Source organism: Temnothorax longispinosus, chromosome 5 (genome assembly GCF_030848805.1).
Source record: "Temnothorax longispinosus isolate EJ_2023e chromosome 5, Tlon_JGU_v1, whole genome shotgun sequence".
NCBI classification, from domain to species: domain Eukaryota; kingdom Metazoa; phylum Arthropoda; class Insecta; order Hymenoptera; family Formicidae; genus Temnothorax; species Temnothorax longispinosus.
The window spans coordinates 16,328,524-16,348,551 of record NC_092362.1 but is presented as its reverse complement, the minus strand read 5'-3'; the positions used below and the strand labels follow the sequence as shown (position 1 = coordinate 16,348,551).

Genomic DNA, 20,028 nt, shown 5'->3' with positions numbered 1-20,028 from the left:
TATGTAACTTCGTGGCCTTTTCTCGCCGAAGAGTCGGTCGAGCGCCAACTGGCCCGCCACAGTAAAGACAGAAAGTTTGAAGAACCGTTGCTTCAAGGCTTGGCTCAATGAAGCAGGAAGAGGCGTTTTGTGGTTTATTTTCTTCCTTTTTTTTTATTGCCCAGCACAAAGTTGAAAGTATGTTAGAGCAAGATCTCTTTTTATGGCCCCGAGAATCGCTTGGATTTCTTCATTTCTATCCCGATAGAAATTCGGCTGAATATCACGATGTAATCTGTCAGAAAGTTAACCGATCGTTTCCATGTAAGAATTGATTGGCGTTTTGTTTCGTTCGTCGATTTTACCTATATTATGTGTATGCATTTATATGCACTTGCATTTTTTCCAAATTTTAAATGGACTTATTATTTGTTGTATCAATTTTATTTATCTTGTACGTTACCACAATCGCAAAAAAAACTATCTTACAGCATTTCTTACGATTAGTAAAAGTCATTAATTTATTCCTAGGTGTATTTTACCGTTAATATATAGAATGTCATCCACCTTACTATATGGATAAATAATTAATTTAGATCAGAGAAATAAACCTAGGGAGCCCAGTAAAATTAGTTGATTCCTTTACAAGTCAATTTCGCGTTGGCTGTGCGATTTTATATTCACAATGCGATTCGTGTATCCCCTAATGACATTTGTACGCAAATATGTTAACGTGAATGAGAAGCAGGAAGAGGCCTTCACGAATGCATTCATCATTCATTTCGAAATTCACCTCGACCTTTTCTTTTCCTTTTAACGAAGCCAAATTCCTGGTTCTTTCTTTTCTTTATCTTCGGCAGTATTTTTCTGTGGTTGAAAATGACTAGAAGGAACCGGCCGGACTCAATTTCGGCTTAAGTGAACGGTGCGCTTATAATTTATCCAAGGTCGCTATATTGTGAGATAAAAACGCGTGTTGCATAATGCTGACGATATTTCACGAATCCGATGCGTGAAAAAGAAGAGTGGAAAAAAAGAGAGAGAGAGAGAGAAGAAGAGAGATGTGGAGAAAGAGCGAAGCGAAGGAACGGTTTATGTAAAATCATCTCCAGACGCGCGTGATCGCGTTTGACATTTTAACGGCTTGTGTCCGCGTATTGGAAACGCATAGTGGTAAAAACGCGCCAATGCGTAAAATACGAGCGAGGTGCGTGCGAATAAGTGTACCGCTCCGCTCCATTTCCATAGGGTTGGACATTTTCTCGCTGCTCGCCTCGCACCGTGCGCTTTAATAAAGAACGTTCCGTTTAATATCGACGGACTGAGATATTTTGTCGATGTCGAAATATAATTTAACTGCCGCGGTTCGCAATCACGCTACAAACGGACACACGTCTGACATCCTGCAGCATTCGCTACCCATCTCGTTATTATCTGCCTTGTGAGCCTCGGTCTACCCTACATGTAAAATCGAGACGCACTTCGTCCTTCGATTTCGCTCGATAGACATGTTAATGCAGTAAGCGCAAACAATAGTGAGAGATTCTCGATAAGGAAATGAAAAAGCTTAAGAGGAAATGCCGAAATTCCTAGATTCTTTCTTTTCTTCGTAGATATCTTAAGGTATCCTGAAAACAAAGAAAAGGAAGAACCTTTGGCACGTCTTTTTTAATCTTCTTCATTTCCTATCTTCTTTTCGATTAGTTGCCACTCTCTCCATTTTATCTGAATAATTTCCGTCCTCTCTTTTATCTCAAGTTCAATGACTTATTCTTTCTATGTATTTCTTAAAATATCTTAGCTTTTCTGATTAGGTCTTGTAACAGCTGTATTGTCGCTCCGCTCTTTCTGGTGCACTCAATTTTTTGTTGAATTTCTGATTTTGACGAACTTTGATAAACTCGATAAGCTTGCAATATGCACCCAATAAAATTATTATTATTATTAAAGAGATTATGACAGATTCTATTAAATAATATCGTGTATTTCAGTAACGTTTGTGATATAACTCATTGCGATTTGACCAAGTCCTCGGTCCTTGAGAAAGAAACGTAAATTGGCAGGATCGTTGAACTTTTAATAAATGTTGACATAATATGCAAAAAGAACGAGCTTGTTAATGTGTATGTTAATGTAATGTAAACGATCACTAGTCGAGTAAAATATATATTTTGTTTAAAGTTCATATTCGCAATCACAAACGGTATGAAGAAGTTGACAATAAAAGCGTGAAATATAAAGTGTAACGATTAATATTTGGAGTAAGAGCTAATAAAGGATAAGTATTACTATCAATTATATTTATTTAATATAAACGCGTACTTTATCCGCATACAGAAAAAAATAAAGCACGTATACGTAGACATAATATATTTATGAAATTCATATGTATTTTATTTTATATAATGTCACACATATAAGAAACATTGTTGCAAGTGTATATAAGCTTATTCCCGCGATGTAAAAACTAAGCGATGCGGTTTCGGAATCAGGGTAATTCCACACTCACCTTCCAGATCGATACGCATACCGGATGGCACGGAGATAACAAATGAATGAAGAAATCTTGCGGCGAACAGAAATAATATCATCTTGGCCAGTTCGTCACCGACGCACATACGTTTACCTATCGTATTATATGAAACCACAATGTACGTTTAATATCGTGCGAAACCGTTTCCGATCTTACGTCTCCTACGTAAACCTACCTGCTTGATACGGTAAAAAGGCTTTCGGCTTGACGAGGCTTCCATCCTCAGCAATAAATCTCTCCGGTTTAAACGAGAGCGGGTCGTGCCAGTACGAAGGATCGGTATGAATAGCCCATTGCAACGGAACAACCATAGTGCCTTTCGGTACATCGTAATCGCCTATTTGTGTGTCCTGAATGCAAATCATCTTGAGAGTTCACCTCAATTTTCATTTCGCGCGCACAGAAATATGTAAGATTAACCGTTCGATCGTTTGTTGCTGATGTTAATCGACCGCGAAGATATTAAATAATTATTAATATAAGTCATAATTAGGCGCTTTCGACTTCATGGAATGAAACGGTACGAAGAAGCACCGCGCTGCCCGTTGATTCTTTCCATTCTACTTGTCACCTGCCACAATTACCTCTATTGTTCCGTGAGGGATGCCGACCGGCACCACGCTCCTCAATCTTTGCGTCTCTGCGATGGCCGCCTCCAGTCGAATTAAAAGCAGTCTGTCCTCCAAACTGGGTAGCTTTTGTCCCAACAGCTCGTTCATTTCGTCCTGAATTATTTTCTGCACAGAGAGACAAGGACGCATAGGGTTCGAAGAGATTGCACGGCGGGCCGACAACTTTCCATTGAGAGGAACGTTCGCTTAATATAATATCTCTTACGAAAAAGCATAAATTCAAGGATACAGGCGTACTTGCTCGTCCGGATGTGCTGCCATGAAGAGCAGGAACCAACGGAAAGTTGTCAAAGTTGTATCGGTGCCTGCGCCATAAAGATCGGCTAGCAGGTGATAAAATTGCGGTTGTGTGAAATATCCATTGCCCTCATTGGTACTCATTGCCTCATCGAAAGCCGCGAGGAAGCTATCCATTTTCTCGCGTCGAGCACGATGCTCGTCGATGATTTTTTGATATTCCTGATGCGTTTTTAACTTGCCACCGATAAGTGACTCCATTACTTTGCCATATCGTGGCAAAAATCTAAATAATTAGAGAAATATTCAACAAAAGAATTTAGCACTCAAATTATGTCGGTTGAAATTAATTTTTTTAACTCTTAAACGCAATGTAATTTCGCTGTTATTAACTGTTAAAGTATGATCGGTTAATATCTTTAACATACGCCATCTAAACAAAATGAATATATAAAAGAAGATAAAAATTCGAAATAATGTGTCAGCGATTACAATATCCGTTTATTGACGGTGTAATTACGTTATCTTACATCCGCTTTACCATCGTTAGAATAAGCTAATTTGATTTTATAATTATAACCTTTTGTTGAAGACGTTTTATCGACAACCTTCCAGTCTAACTTATGCAAACTTAACGTGATGATTTTGCATGAATAAAAATGTCCTTCGCGCTATTTTTTTAAAACAAAGATTTGTACTTGCTCTTTGCTATACAGTTCAATTTATCATGTCACTTACGTACGCACAAAAAGGCAGTTGCCTACCTTTCCATGTTTATCGCACAAAAGCCACCGCCTTCGATGAAAAACACGGCATTTTTTGCATGGTATAAACACTGAATAAATCATTGTCGCATCGTCAACGTGTTAATGGCTGTGCGGATCAATTTACTCAGTTTTTTTCTTCACAATAATGGTTTACTTTTCGTTAGGAGGATGAAAATCATGTGCTATAGGTATAAATCGGCGAGGATTTTCAAAGGATCTCTGTCAAGGGATATTGTCGTACCTGAGAAACGGCAAAAAATTAAGTGGCCCTGCTACTCCGATATGCTTAACTCCTTCCTCTTGCAGGTGTCGCAGCCATTTCCACACCTGGTCGTTCTCGTTGTAAACTTTACCAAACACGAGATCGTTCATCATGTTACCTACACAATGATGGAGCGTCTCGAGGGGATCAATACCGTCTTCCATAGTGAGCTCTTTTAGTTTCTAAGATATCAATAAGGAAGGTATTTCGTCATTATTATTAATCTGCTTCCCTCTCCATATGCCTTTAGTTGACGTGAAAAGATTTTGAAAAATACGCCCGCAATACTTCAAATTCGTGTTCTTATATTATGTTCCTAACGTAACGGATTGTCGAGCAAAAATTTTTCTTTCGATATCATATGCGCCTGTTTTTACATTAAGACTGTTAAGCGAAAACGATGGCATCGAAATGTCATGCAGAAATTAATAGCTTCATTAAATGCGATGACATTTCCAGATAAATAAATGTTAACTTGAGCATGAGTTGAATATTCCTTCTGGAATGAAATGTTCGGTCATTGACATAGTCGTTTAGGGGCAGATTTAGCGACACGACGGCCTTGTGTTAAATACTCTGGACGCTTAATTTACCGACGTGCACTCGTTCACGGCTACGAGAATCCTTTGTTCCATTTTGTCCCTTTTGGTACCGGGTAGTTTCGTCATGCCGAAATTCTTCAGGCATCCGGCTACAAATCTTCTTTGATCTCTCCAGAGATCACCCTCCGCGCAAATGAGACCTGCGGAGTACATAAAGAAACGCCGATAAAGATCGATTCTCACTATCGGTAAGGCACGGTCCGGTCACGAGCCGATCCAAAATCGTTGTCACTAAATTCAATGCTTTTTCGAGTTTGCGTTCACACTGCCGGTCACGCTTGACCGTGTGTGAATGCAAACTCGAAAGAGCATTAAATTTGCAGTGTCAATGCAGACTCGAAAAAGCATTGAATTTATTGGCAATGATTTTTGATTGATCGTGACCGGACCGTGACTGGACTGTGACTTAACCGATATGATAGTGAGAATATCGACCTTGAGTCTCGTTCGAGAATTTCCTCTTTCCTCTCTTTTTTTTTCTTCCCTCGCGCGAAGGCGATCCTCGTCGCACCTTAATCACGCGGTCATAAATAAGCCGCCACCCGAACGTGCCTCCGTCGCGTTCCCTCTTTCAGCGTGGAGGCGAGCCGCGCTTCGTGGTGGGAGGGTGTAAAAAATAGCGAGAGGATTACTGTCATTCCGTAAGTAGGCGCAGCCACTGAACTCGCCGAAGGATAATCCTCGAATGAATAAACAATAATCTCTCACCGCACCCACTCACCCACCGTCCCTCTCTTCGGCGCGCGCGTGTTCGCCGCATAAACCAGACACGGCGGTCGTTGATTAATAGCGATCGCGATTGCTGATTAGGCTGCAGATGACGGCGATAGTGACAAAGTGTTCATCGCCGCTGACGTTATCCGCTCGATTCCTTTTGTTTTCCGACTATTACCGTCGATTCCCTTTAATCGCATTTTCTACTAGTCCCCTCTTTTTTCGTGCTCGTGTGCTCACTTACTGCATATCATATTTATCTTATATTTATTTTTTCAAATAGAAAACATAAAAAAGATGATAATGACAATTGAGCACAAGTACAAGTACAGATAGAATCTCACAGATGGAATCAATTTAAATTCACTCTTATATGCGCGCAGCAATCGCGCTTAATTAGCTCAATAGGAATAGCAATTATATGATTTTTATACGATGCTGGATAATTAAAGGATTATTAAGATCGAGAGACAAGACTTCGCGCCGAAGAGTTTATGCATCTGCGCGACGACGGTGAAGGTGTGTCGCTTATGTACATCTGCTACGTCGACTTTGCAGCCAGATCACACGCGAGTGTCGCCGGCGCGAGAATGATCTCGGAATCTTGATCATCGGTCAATGAGATTATCGAGGTTTACGGTCGATGTGCCGCGGGAATACAGATCGGGATCTGCGGCGTGCAATTTGTCATCGTGGTATCTCGGATTATCTACTCTCTCTTTCTTTACGTTACGCGCGAATCCCTTATCAGTTATATAAGAGAAAAAAAGACGAACAGAAGTACACGTATATATCGCAAGCACATATATAGCAAGACGTCACGATTTTTAATCGGCTGTTGGCCGGGAATGGGGTCCACCTTGATTTTTGGCCGCGCATGTTTCCACGGAACGAAAGCGAACTCGCATCGCGGGAGAGACGAGTATTTCTACGAATTTAGAATTCGTCATTTTGCACGCTCGAGAGCGACGAGCGCCGAGAGAAGAAATAATGAAAGTCCGCTAGGGTATAAACAGGTCACCGCGCGATGCGTGTTTGCGATACTATTTATCATTCGCAGCTTGTTCTAAGAGGCAGCAGCGTTGTCGATAGGTCAGTGTCGTATTTAAATGACGCCAAGAAAACTTTCCGGGATCGCAGGTGCGCCACGTGTGCATTAATCTTTCTGCTTGATCGATCTTAAATTATCTTCGAAGTTCGCACGAAGAAATAAAATTCGCAACGTATAACTGAACTTTCGATTATAAGATAAATTTTATATTTCTTCGCACAGTATTTCTTATAAAAGAAAAATAATTAATTCAAGGCAATTAATTTCAAGATTTATTTCGAAGTTTTGAGGCACACAAAAATAAATATCTATTCTACATCTAATTGTAAGTGACTGACTATATTGTATTTTCTTTATTTTTAGCAATTGACTATAATTTTAATATATATTGCAATATCAAAAGAAAATTGGAAAAGTATTAAAAAGAGAAGGGTGAAAGAGAATTGCGTAGCTTTGAAGGAGTAATTTCTAAAAGGAAAAGATTACGTACACGCAGCTCTAACTTTGTAGTTCGCACGTTTGTTTTTCATCCTCGCAATGCATCTGCGCGTGGCAGACGCGAAGCGGGGAAAGAAGCAGACTACGGACAATGAGCTCTCCTTGCCGGTCGATTCTTACGCAACTAAACACCCCGCCGCGGTGATTTCAGGGGATGACATCACTCGGGCACGGCGATCTCCGTCGAATTCGCGAACCGCCAGAAATAAACCGGACGAGAGACGGATAATGCATATACACGTTCGAACGTTTCAGGGCCGGTCATTCCACCTCGACCGGCAAAAAACTCGACGAGTGCAGCAGCGCGGGATGGAGGCGACGCGCGATAGTCGTCCTGTCCAAATACAGTCGACCGATCGATCGTGCGTTTTATGGCGTGCCATTAAAATGCCACGACAGCTTTGTCGGCCGGTTGAAAAGTGTGACTATTCGGTAATGATCCTTCGACGAGTGTCCACGACCGAATTATGCACGAGATTCCTAAGGCTGGCTGCGCGACGAGAAGCCATAAGGAAAATATATGATCGGTTGTATTAAATAAATATATAGGTATATAAAATAAAATAAATATATTTTAGGGGTTTCTCTTGTTAAAGCGTGTATCTCGCGACTGCGCGCCAGCTTTTTTGCCCGCAATAATTCATTGTCCTTATCGCGCAGATAATTGCGAACAATTTTCCGATTGCAAGATTCGACGGATGAGTCAGAATAATTGTCGAAGGGATAATAACTGGTAGTCGAGGAATATTGAACAGCAAATGGTTTAAGAACTGCTCTTTAAAGATCGGAACTATTTTTCTAATTGCCTGTTATTATTCAAAGAGCTGATATCGCGAACTGTTACCATTACTCAAAACTGTAAATTAATTCATTTTTTAGACATTGCTGGACATCTTGTTGTTGAAACAATTTCGAAGTTTAAAAATTTGTTCCTCGGATCAACGTTGCTACTTTGCTAATTAATCTACCCTCTCATTAGTATACATGTATAAGAGAAATTGATTGCTAATTTTTTTAAACGCATTTATCAGGTTTTAAACGGTCGCAAGCAATTAAATGCTGCTCATTTCCACTTAGCTGATGTTTTTCTTCGAAACTTTCGACTCCTAAGTGAAGTCATTATGATAAATGATACGTATTAAACATATTACCTTATTATAATAATTATTTGTCGAATAATTACTTGTTTGTCGATTCGCACATTAATCGATCATCAGTACATATATGGAATTCAGGAAAAAAATTACGAGGCCGGTCATAATATTTGCATTTTATGTCCATTTCTACCAATTTAGATTAACTTTAATCTCGGTTTAACTTACTTTTTACCTTTTTCTAGCTCTAAGGATTAAAAAAAGATAAAAAGTAAGTTAAACCGAGATCAAAGTTAATCTACATTGGTAGAAATGGACATTTAGTTTTTATTGAGTGACAGGAAACCATTAAATATCATATTTTTTCTGATACTATGGAAATCGTCGCAACAATTTTCTTTTACGAGGTGTGCACTATATGCGCAGTATGTATGTACATCTCGACTAATTGCGTCAACTCGTGAAAGCTGGGGGGAAGGGGGGACTCTAGATGATTACCGACGACCTTCGGGTACGCGGGTCGTGACAGGTCGACGATGTGAACGCCATTCGTCCATACAACGCTCTGTCGCTCTTAACGGGAGAGGCCGTCGGCCCGTCCTTGCGGAGCTAACTGTAATTCCCCGCGGATGCAGAGCAGAACTGTCGACGACCGGGAGAACTTCCTTCAAGGAGACCGATAAAAGTGAGAGTCCTTCGCATCGGCGCGAGCCGCGGCCGGTCCCGGGTTCGCACGGACGTGCCTAACCTACCCAATTGCGAATAAACCGCTCGTTACGAAAACGGGAAAAAGATTGATGGATCCCGAACGGCAGCCAGCGATCGAACTCGCTTCGATACGTGATCGTTAGTTGAAGGCGCATGTAAGCGCGGGAGACGGCAATTTATTTTAATTACGAGTACACAGTCGTTAACTGATATATATAGGTAACGTTTTCTGTAACAATTGGGCAAGCACTCTAATTTATAATAATTTACTTTTATAAATAAGTTCGTGCTATAAACAAGATTTCGAAACTGGAAGTCGTTCGGACAGAATTGCAATTTATGTTACGGGTAGCTTTACGACGCAACGAAGAAAGCTGTACAAAAGTAGTAGATGCTCAATAATTATGTAGAATGAAAAAAGGGAGACACAAGAATAGTGCGTGGGGAGCAGGATCGCCGCGAAGGAAAAAAATATGAAATTCCACCCACACCCAGTCCGTCGTTCGAAAGAGGAAAACAAGCCGTCCGCGGGAAAATCGCGGACGTCTTACGTCAGTGTTACACGCGCTTGTAACAAGTCAGGCGCGGGAATAGTCTCTTGGAAGCTCGGTTGTGTGTATGTGTGTGTGTAATGTTTATTTTGCACGCGCGCCTGCACCGTTGAGTCAGTGCTGTGGTATGCCAAGTCCGATTGGAAACTGCGACGTTTCTATAACAATTTAGATCATCGGCGTTACGCGAACGTTCGCTTCTGCTCGTTACCTTCTTCGAACCCGTGTAAGAAGAAGCTTACGTGGAGTGCAACTGAATTAAAAGTCTGTCAACTAACCATCCTGCATGTATCGATTCAATTTAATTGAGAATTGAGGAAGGGAGAAGTCTCTGACATGATTGATATACTTTACGTTAAATGGTGAAGCGGAAAAGCGCAACTTAAACAAAATATAGAGAAACGAATTTTAATGCTATTCAAGCCTCTCAGAAACCAAACAGATCAACTTCTTTTTTTGTCACTTTCTTAATTTGAGTACCAGAGCGTATGATTATCTTATATTTTCATTAAAGGGAAAATTGCTTTAAAAAAATTTTTTTTACCATTTTTTTTCTTTAATTTTCTTAAAATATACATATATATTTAAAAATAACAGGCATCAGTATATGAACTATCCGCTGAGTGAACAGTTCACATCCTATTCATCCTATAATATTATATATTTAATTCTATAATAGAATTAAAGGCTAATTGCGCTTAAATAGGATTATCATCGATCTAAGAGGCTTATTGTAACTTTGAGAGGCTGTAATTCTGATTCAGATTAATGTTTTCGGACTTTTTATTTTTATTTTTATTTTTAAGCTCTCTCTCTCTCTCTCTCTCTCTTTCTCTGACATTTATGAATACGCCTTAATAAATTTTAATACCGAAAAGTTTTATTTTGTCAAATTATGAAATTAAAACTAAACATCGGAAATTTTTTTGGCTTCTGAGAAACTCATTTATTTTTATTATTATTTTTATTCTGCCATAATGTAATTTTACACAACAGTAATATACTGATTTGCGAATTTTGAATATTCGATAATATTAGGAGGGGCAGTCAAGTCAATGAAAAATATGTCTAGGTGCGTTTTTTCAATAAGAATCTCCCTCCGTGATGGTTGAAGAAAGAAAAGGACGACGACGTCACCAGCAATTTTGGTATAAGTGGCCAAAAGTCGGTCGTCCTCGTCGAAGGATCCTACCAAGCGAATCGCGATGTCATAAAAGTGAATCGTGACAGAGCGATCATTTTTTTTCCTTTATCGGCCGAAATTAGCCGTCGACGTGTTGCAGTTCGTGTGGCAGCGGCAGCGGCACCAAGGACGTCGAGAATTTCAGGTTTCGTCGACCCGCTTAAAGGCCAACGCCGTCGCATCGTTCAGACACTTTTGACGATCGCCGCGATGCAGGTCGATGCACCGCGGTAACGAGAGTGGCGGCGACGATCTATCATTTTCCAAGATCAAGTCTCTCTCCCCCTTCTTCTCCCCTCTTTCCACTGTCCATCGGCGCGCCTTGCCCTCGCTGTACAAGGTGTAATGTGACAGTCTGGGATCCCCGCACTCGGTTGTTAGACTGTAATCGTGATGCCGTCATGTAATCGGCTTCAGTAACGATATCTTCGACTTTTCTACACTTGTTATCGGGACTAACGGCGTGCGAATCGTCATATCGCATTTACATTAACACATTCGTTTTAATTATTGCCGATATTTATTTATTTTTATATATATTATTATTTTTTTGTAAGAATAAAATTTATTTAAGATAACGTACTTTTTTTATTTCGCGACTGTACTCCAAATTATTGTTTAGCTAAAAAATCGCGATATATCGCATTGCGTCTCAAAATTTATTATCTATATTGACCTGTCATAAAATGAAATTGTTTTCAACAAAGAATATTTTGCATGCAACGTGTAGTTTTACGAGTGATATTCCAGGATTTAATCTAAATGCGAGAAACAGTCGATTATTTCCCGGTATTCCCGGTAGACGTGTCATAAGGATTAACATTTTCACTTTCGGTTTGTTTCCTAGAAACCTATTAATACCTTTCGGCCGCCGGCGTTTTAGTTTCCGTTACCTCCTCGTACCTGATCACCGACCTACGGTACTTTCGATCCTTCTTAATCCTTCCTAATCTTGCCTGTTCAAATGCTCATTATAATAGGTTTCGCTAAAATAACTTCCTAGAACGAGTCTATTCCTAGAAATGCCACTATTGTATAGAATAATTTACAAGCCTCAAGTTGTGTATATTCCGATTGTTTTTCGTACTGGTTTTAATGAAAGGATCGCGCATATATTTTTAAATACTCAAATTATCGCTGAAATTCAGTAACAGCGTCAGCATAAAAATATATATAAATCAATAGAATAGTACGCTTGTCTACAAGATTCTGTAAATCTGTACATTATAACTACATATCTATATTTTTTCGAATGCTTAGTTTTAAAAAACGATAAGAAGAAGAATTTAGATAATTATTAAAATATAATGATTGAATTAAATAATGGCGCGATTGATGAAATCCAATCAGCAGGATCGATTACAAACAAATAAGACAAGAAATAAGATAAAAATATAAAAACCGTCAAACACACATAATGCCACAATTTATAATTCACACCTTAATTTTTGTCATCTGTCTTTTTTTTTCTAATTCACGATTGATAGAATTCTATGAAACGCGAGTTGGTTGGTCGATTCGGCAATGCGACACGTGACGCGCGATACGAGTAGAGACTTGCGTAATATGTTTATTACGGACGGCGCGTTATCGCCATCTCGGCGCGCTCTATAATAAATTAACGCTATTACGCACGGCTTTATCCGAGCGTGGTGGGGCAACCAGTTTGCCGACCGCATAAGAAATGTGAGCGCGCCCATAAAGAGGCGCGTGTAAACGCACTGTCGAATAATTACTGGTTGCGCCGTCAGAAGGCACGCGTCGGTATTCTTCCCCGTGTCCATCTGTCAGGCATCTCCATTGTCGATTTATGTATGGCATTTCTCTCATAAATTTTTATTGAGCCACTCAAGTATAGGGTATACACCCTAAATTTACCGCGAGGCGGAGAATGAGATGCATAAATAAAATTGAAAAATATGAATAATTTCCAAGATACACACATTGTATTTTATCGAGAGAAACTGAAGTAATAATTTATTTACGATGCGCATAAATTTAAATAAAAAAAGAGTGAGGTATGTAATTTCGAGAATTATATCGATAGTTAATGTTAAGAAGTGCAAATAGAATAAAATTTATTCCTTAACCTATTGCAAGTGGCTTTTACACAAGAAACTTTATCGAGATTTAGATTCGGTATTGAATATTAGCTAGTCAAGTGTCAAATATAGTGAAATTATTGCTCTAAAGATGAAATTGTACGACATTATTATATATTGCCCAGTTTTGAATGCAATTTTGCGTTCTGATTCTGATATTTCAAATAACTATGTATTATTTTATAAATTATTGAGTTTATTTTCACAAACATTTTGTGAATACAATAAATGTATTTTCTTTCTTCTTCTTTTACAGACTATTTGATTATCAATTAAAATAAAATTTAAATATTGGGATATAAATGAAAAGCTACTGCATTCGTCGGAAAACGCGATAGAGACAATGCATTTTTATCGATAGTTTGATTCAGAGACATCAACGCGTGGTGATGCGCACTTTTGTACACCTATAAGTAGTAATGATCCGCAATGTCTGGTCGCTCGTCTGATTAATCTCGGCCCTCACTACTTGGAATAAGCGTTAGACACTTCAGAGAGCCTCCCTTTCCTGCCGAGCCGAATGCTCGCGGTCGATCTAACTTTAGCGAAAGTTCACGTATCACAAAATATACCTACGGACAGTACCTGTTGTCGGAGGCGTGGCTCTCCCCACCGGGCGTTATTCCCGATGAAGAGAAAGAAAGGAAATCCACGGCGGGAGGATCTTTCCTGGATCCCCTGGTGGGGCACGAGAAGCGAAGGAAGGCTCTTCGAACGCAGGAGCCTTTTGTGAAAGGTAGCAGAAGCATCTCAATGTCGCGAGGGTGCACGTGCGAAGGATGTAGCTGTACTGAATGTAACTGTGCATCACGAATTCGTCGCATACGTCTAAACTGAGATAGCTTTGTTGCAATCGCTTTGGTTTTTAATTTTAAATTATTTTATCTTCAACATATATATAGCTCTTTCTGCAATTTTTTCGCAAGCTTATTTCGCACTTCAAATTATTTCAAAAAACATGCAAGGCAAGTGTAATCCGTTATTCACATGATGAATTGATACAACGAAAATTAGAATAAATTAAAATTTTTTATGACTCATAAAAATATGCATGAAATCTGTAAAAGTTGCGATAGCAACTCCTTGATGCAAAAGTGGCGATACAATTTTCATCAATAAGAGATATACGATATTTATAAGGATATTTTCTTATTAAGCCTAATTTGCTTCTCTATGCATAAATTTAATTTCACATTACTATTCATTCTATATGCAGAACCGCATCCAAAGATATGACTCCCAATCTCTGATGCTTACTCACTTTGTCGTTTATCAATTTATTGTCCTGATTATGAAATAAATTTTTCACACAGTCCTTAAACTGTTAAGTCTAAATTTACTTAACAGCTAGAAATGTTGCATGTAAAATTCAAGAAAAGCAGGTTCTATTAAACCGTTCGCCTACTGCGGAAATAAAACTTCCAATAAGTAACTGAATTCATATTTTTAAATTCGAATCCGCGAATGGCTAATCGTCCCGAGGTCGATATCGCGGTCAACTCGTGATGCACGCGAGTATTTATCGGCGCGCCGCTAGATCGGCGCGCATGTAAAAGATCGGCGGCGATAGCGGCGAAGGAAATGAATGGAGAAATCACGGGGCCGTTGACTTGGAGGCATGGCGCCTCGTAAACATCGCCGAAGGCTCACGTACACGCGCGTGTATGCACCGGGCATCGAGAGAAAAAAAAGAAAGAAAGAATGAAGAGGAAAGAAGGCTTGGGAGGGACAAGGAGGCATAGGGAGCGGGGAAGGAGAGAAAGAAGCGCGCCGAAGACGGCGGATTGCGAACGGGAGAATGGGAGCTTTCGAAACGAGGTGTAAAGGTACCACCGGGTCCCGTGGTATACTTTGCCGTGAAATTATCGTCCCGCTCAACTCGGCACGGCACGGCACAGCACCGCCCGGCTCCGCTCAGCTCGGATCGCTGCCGCCGCCGCCGCCGCCGTTGCCGACGACGGAATTTGTGGCCTTGCCGGCGAATTTTCAGTCGGCGGGCGAAACTTACGGCCGTTCGAGTAACCCTGTTTTCGTCTGGAAACAAAGGCCGCGCCGCACAAATCAAGGGACAGCCTCCGCGGCGAACGGTAATTTAATCCCGACTTCCGATATTCCCGATGTACATCGACGGAACGCGCCAAGCTCGAGCGTTTTGATTTCTGCATGAGATTAGAGGAACGAAGAATCCCGGCGAGAGGCGGGAGACGTTCCCGCGATACTCTCTTATCTATCATGTATTATGTCCGCGACAGTCCGTATATCTCGAGTAACGGGGCGACTCGGAGACTCGTGTGCAGAGGACCCGCTATCAAATGTCGCGCCGCGATCGGTAACGCTCGATCGTAAATCGAAAATCGTAACGGCACTTGGATCTAGAGTCCTCGTTATCGCGAGAACGGGACCATTCGGAGAGTAGGCTGACCAGCTCTATTCTATTCTCCTTGATGGTTCATATCTTGGCGAAACACGCGATTTTCTCTATCTTGACAATGACGTGCGACATCGCAATGAATTCCGACAAAAATTGCGCGAATGCATTTGTACATTGCGTAATTAATTATTATAATCGCATGCTAGGCGACATTAAAGTAACGATTCACACGTTCTTTCTGCAATGTTTCAACATTCGACATTTTAGGTACTTTATCATTACCCAAAACAAAAATGATTTTAATATAATATAGACGGTGTATCTTCGGATTATAAAGTAACAAATTAAAATACGAAGTTCTTCGCGCATTTATATTTATTTCAAGCCTTGGTAGGTACCAAAGATCCGCGACCGTGTAAGAAAGTAAAAATTCGATGAAGTAGAATCGGAACATAGATTCCAGAACGAGAATCGCGCGTTACTTTCGAGCGTATTCTAACGACTTCACGGGAATGTCCCAAGTGCTGTTAGAATGGCGTTGGCGAGCAAATACGATGCGTTGCCGAAAGAAATTTATTTCTCGTTTACACTCCGAGCCGAGGGTATTGACGAAATGACTTTCACTGTGCGTACACGTCGGGTTATATATATGACGCGAAAGAAATGCTTGTAGGTCGAAGGTTTTAACGATCGGCAGAGACAACGAAGACGGTCGCGACGGACGCGACCCGGAAGCTCTCTCTAAATCCTGCGAGGGCCGACTTGCTGAGTCGACCTCGTTCCCTTTTCCCGAGACGGTCGAGATGTTTTAGCTTCTTTTTTTTTTTGTGAATCCTAAAACACCACCGAACGGCAGATATGTTGTTCAACTGTTAGTTAGTAGGTTAGTCGGTCCATAGCGAATCTTCGTTCGTTAGAGGAACCGTTACGTCCTACAACGACAGTAGTGCCCTTTCATTATGACCGCCTCGCTCCATTGTTACCTGCTGATGAGTCATGCTCACATGCATACAATGCGATGCTGTACGCGCTGGGAGAGCTTATGTCTTCAAAGATTATTTAAATTGTAGGTCGAACGCGATTAGCAAAACTTTTTATAAGAACATTATAGGCCTTTATAAGCATTTATGTATACATTGTTAAATTCGTAGTGTCGTATGTTATAATATGTCGTTAATTTAACTAAAACAATGAAGCTAAAGTAATATCTACTGTTTTGTGTTAAAATAAGAAATTTCGACACACGTGGTGGTAATTAAAAATAAAATGTTGTTTAACTAAAGAGGTATTGGTTTAAATTTCAACATTTAATATTTAATAATGTAACTCCATGATTCTTCTACTTATTCGAAATAAGCAGGATAATTGAAACAAATTGAGTAAGATTTACCATATCTTATCAGTTATCCATTACATCGATTTATAAAATGCTATACTCCCTAAGCTTTTTGTAGATTTGTAGTCAAAAATTTTAACCCGTTGCCTGCAAATGTTAGACCTTCCCTTTTACATTTTTATTTCAATCAGCTGTTTGATTTCAATTTTATATAGTTTGTTCTACGATCTTTATAAATTTATTACACTTTTCTTTTATTTCTGTGGCGAATTTATTCTTATAATAAGAAAAGTATTTCACTCACCGTATCCCTGCATCATTCCGTGCGTCAAGTACAACGGAGCCCGGCCGGCAAACGCATCCTTGGCAAAGGTCTGCCTTACCAGCTGTGGATCCGATAATAATACTGTGTACACAGAGCCCATTCGTAGCCCACAAATCGGGCCATACTTCCTCGCCAGTTCCGTCAGCGATACATGGGGACGTACGGGATCTATCCATGGTAGATAACCGAACAACGGAACGCCCGGTGGTCCCGGTGGAAGTCGAAGTGACTTGCGATTTTTACAAAAGAAGACGTAGATAAGAAGCACGAGCGATACGCCCAGAATAATAAGGGCTATCATTGTGATCCCGTTTCAGCAGAAGCAGAAATGCTGCAACGATGCTGCGTCGCCTGCAAATGAAAGATGATGCTTTCGAGCGCGACACGAAATGTATTTTTTATTTTTAGCAGAAAAAGAAATTACAACGTTATCTCGTTGCGAGATAATTTTTACGCAGATGCAGCCGTGCGTGAAACGACGGCATGGACCGTTTTCGTAATGAATAATGACTTTATAATCGAGTCGTTTGGATCGTCACCGCGTTCCGTGAAAGATCCTCTCGCGCGAGATACGCGCGCGAGTCACGCGGATGTAGTAAATTACGCGAATGTGCCTCCCGACGATCCCTCGGTGATCGTGAACGTTCGTAATCGAGGGAACGCGATTTCAGCTTCCAGGAATGGCACAACGGCAGAAGCGGAGTGATATAAACACAACCTTTCTCTGCGCCTACGGCGAGCGCACGCACTCGTGTAAAGTTATCTCATTAGCGAGGCACGTGCACGTACACAATCGCCGAGAGGATAAGGAACGATTCCGTGCTGCGACTACGCGATATAGGCCGACACGTGGTCAAACACGTGCCGATGAGCCGGCGATGAATCGAGGAAGCTTACTTTCGATGGCGCGCCCGCGTCGGCGAGATTTTTATAGCCGTCAACCATCGGTTCGGTTCGCAAATGCTTAGCGGTTACGGCATTTCGTATTTTTATCCAATCCACTACGTATAAAGTTGACCCTTTCACGTCTAATGGAAAATAAATGTTTCCAGTTTCCCGGATAAAATAGTAGAGATTCTCCGACAACCATAAGAACGCTGCGCGCTTTGTTTGTGATTGATATAAATTATCTTGACTTAATAATAATTTGAATGCAGCAAATGTATTTAACCATGTAAAGAAAAAAATATATATGGATTTAAATAATAATTACTTAATAATAAAAAATCTATTAACTATATATATATAGCAAATTCATAAAACAATTTTAGTCGCATGTTAAGCTGCGCGTGAAGCTTTCGTACAACAATCTTAAATACAACTTATATATGAAAGGGTACCGAAAAGTTTCTGGAATTATTTTTTAAAAAAATTTTTAAAGTGTATTTACAGGTCTGAAACTTTGATCCCCTTTGAGGTACTCCACAAGTGGGAGAGGCGCTTGGATTGTTGTATTGAGTCACATAGAGAGTAGCCTAGCAATCGAAGATCGTATTGGATCTTACTTTTAGAACCAATAAATTCAAATGAGCAGTGAACGTGTCCAATGTGATTACTTTGCATTGAAGAAGAAATGTATCTTTACAAAAGGCGTTTATCGCACGAGTTCTTAGTCCCTGCGGTCACTTCATGTTGGTCCCTAAGGAATTCCTTTCAGCAACAAATTCAAAGGAATTCCTTTGAACATTAAATTTTAGTTTAGAGACCATGATAAAGTCCGCAGGGACTAAAAACTCATGCGATGAGCGTCTTTTGTATAAAGATATATTTTTTCTTCAACGTAAAATAATTTTCTTGATCTAACGTCTAATTTAAATTTTATTTTGAAACGTCACAATAGTTTTTAGAATATAATGGTAATTCGAAAATATGACTATTATATTTATACCTGTTTATTTTTTATGTAATAGAAATTGGATAGTTAGAAAAAAAATTCCTATTAAAATATTAAATTTATAACTAAATCTATAAAAATCTTTGTAACTGAAAGTTATGTTCATTAACTCATTATTTAAATATTAAAAGAATCAAAAATAACAAAACCCGTTTTCAAATATCAAAATTAAAATTCAAATTGTCAGACGTGGTAAAATTAGATATACTTACATTCAACACTTGTTATTCTAATATTAAAGTTTGTAAAGCTTTAATAATTTTTGAGGTTATAATGCATTTTATACACAAATCACACAAATCTGACTTCTAAGTAAGTTATGATTTAAAAATATAGGTATCCTCAGCGTATAACAATTATATAAAACGTTAGACTCGGGAAGCAAGCATAACGTTGGGAGCGAAACTTACCGAATCTGCTAGCACCGAAATCCTGCCACAGAAGCCTGCTACAGCAGCCACGATGATGTCCGTGGTCCACGCCCGCTTGAATAATATTATAACTGGTTGAGCGGGAATTACGAAACTCGAATCTGTAGCAAGGAAAAAAGGATATGCGGCGATTTTACATGAAGAAATGTACAGATAATTATTATTTACGTGATAAATGCCGATTGAGATAAATTCCACAATGTAGATATACATACAACTGTTGTTTTTTTTTCTTTTCGGAAGGAATACTTTGTAGGAAAGACTATTCGATGTAACATCGACCACAGTGTCGAGCTAAGTGGCGTTGCCAAGCAGTTGACGAAAGTGATCCCCGGATCGTTTGACTACCAAATGACAACTTCTCCTTGCTGCGACAGCAAAGATTTGTTCCGCGATATTCGACGACATTAGAGTAGAGATCACGTTTTCGTACGTATTAAAACTTGAGATCGAAAACTCGTAATTAAATTGAACGATATTTAATATTTTCTTAACCATTTTATCTGAACAATTACTAAGATATTTAGAGACGTCACAATATTTCACATGAAGCGATCAAGAAATCTCTTATGATATTGACATATTATAATGACATCGACATATCATGGAAGATGCTTGTGTCGTAATATCATTTATATTTAAAAATTGATTTGATATGTGTTATGAATTATATAACGTACAATGTAGCAAGAGTAAAGGTAAAATTTGGATACAGAATATACTTCAAAATTCTGTATTCGCGGCGCCTATGCGTCCGG

At 39.6% G+C, this 20,028-nt stretch overlaps 1 protein-coding gene across 1 annotated transcript; it reads right to left on the bottom strand.

Annotated features, from left to right (window-relative positions):
- Positions 1-2,262: 2,262 nt before the first annotated feature.
- Positions 2,263-19,580, bottom strand: Phtm (cytochrome P450 enzyme phantom). The gene is made up of 9 exons (XM_071779109.1): positions 19,486-19,580; positions 19,250-19,371; positions 16,925-17,296; positions 5,004-5,152; positions 4,390-4,592; positions 3,382-3,667; positions 3,097-3,249; positions 2,688-2,862; positions 2,263-2,605 (listed from the first exon to the last, which is right to left on the bottom strand). The coding sequence occupies exons 3-9, from the start codon at positions 17,244-17,246 to the stop codon at positions 2,427-2,429; spliced, it is 1,467 nt and encodes a 488-aa protein (XP_071635210.1). The 5' UTR covers positions 17,247-17,296; positions 19,250-19,371; positions 19,486-19,580; the 3' UTR covers positions 2,263-2,426.
- Between the last annotated feature and the right edge of the window lie 448 nt (positions 19,581-20,028).

Excerpts from the sequence above, each read along its gene's own strand:
- Phtm (XM_071779109.1), bottom strand. The coding sequence starts at position 17,246 with ATGATAGCCCTTATTATTCTGGGCGTATCGCTCGTGCTTCTTATCTAC. Across the intron at positions 4,593-5,003 it reads CCGTGAACGAGTGCACGTCG|AAACTAAAAGAGCTCACTAT; the intron begins GTAAATTAAGCG and ends TTGATATCTTAG. Across the intron at positions 2,606-2,687 it reads CTTTTTACCGTATCAAGCAG|GTAAACGTATGTGCGTCGGT; the intron begins GTAGGTTTACGT and ends ATAATACGATAG.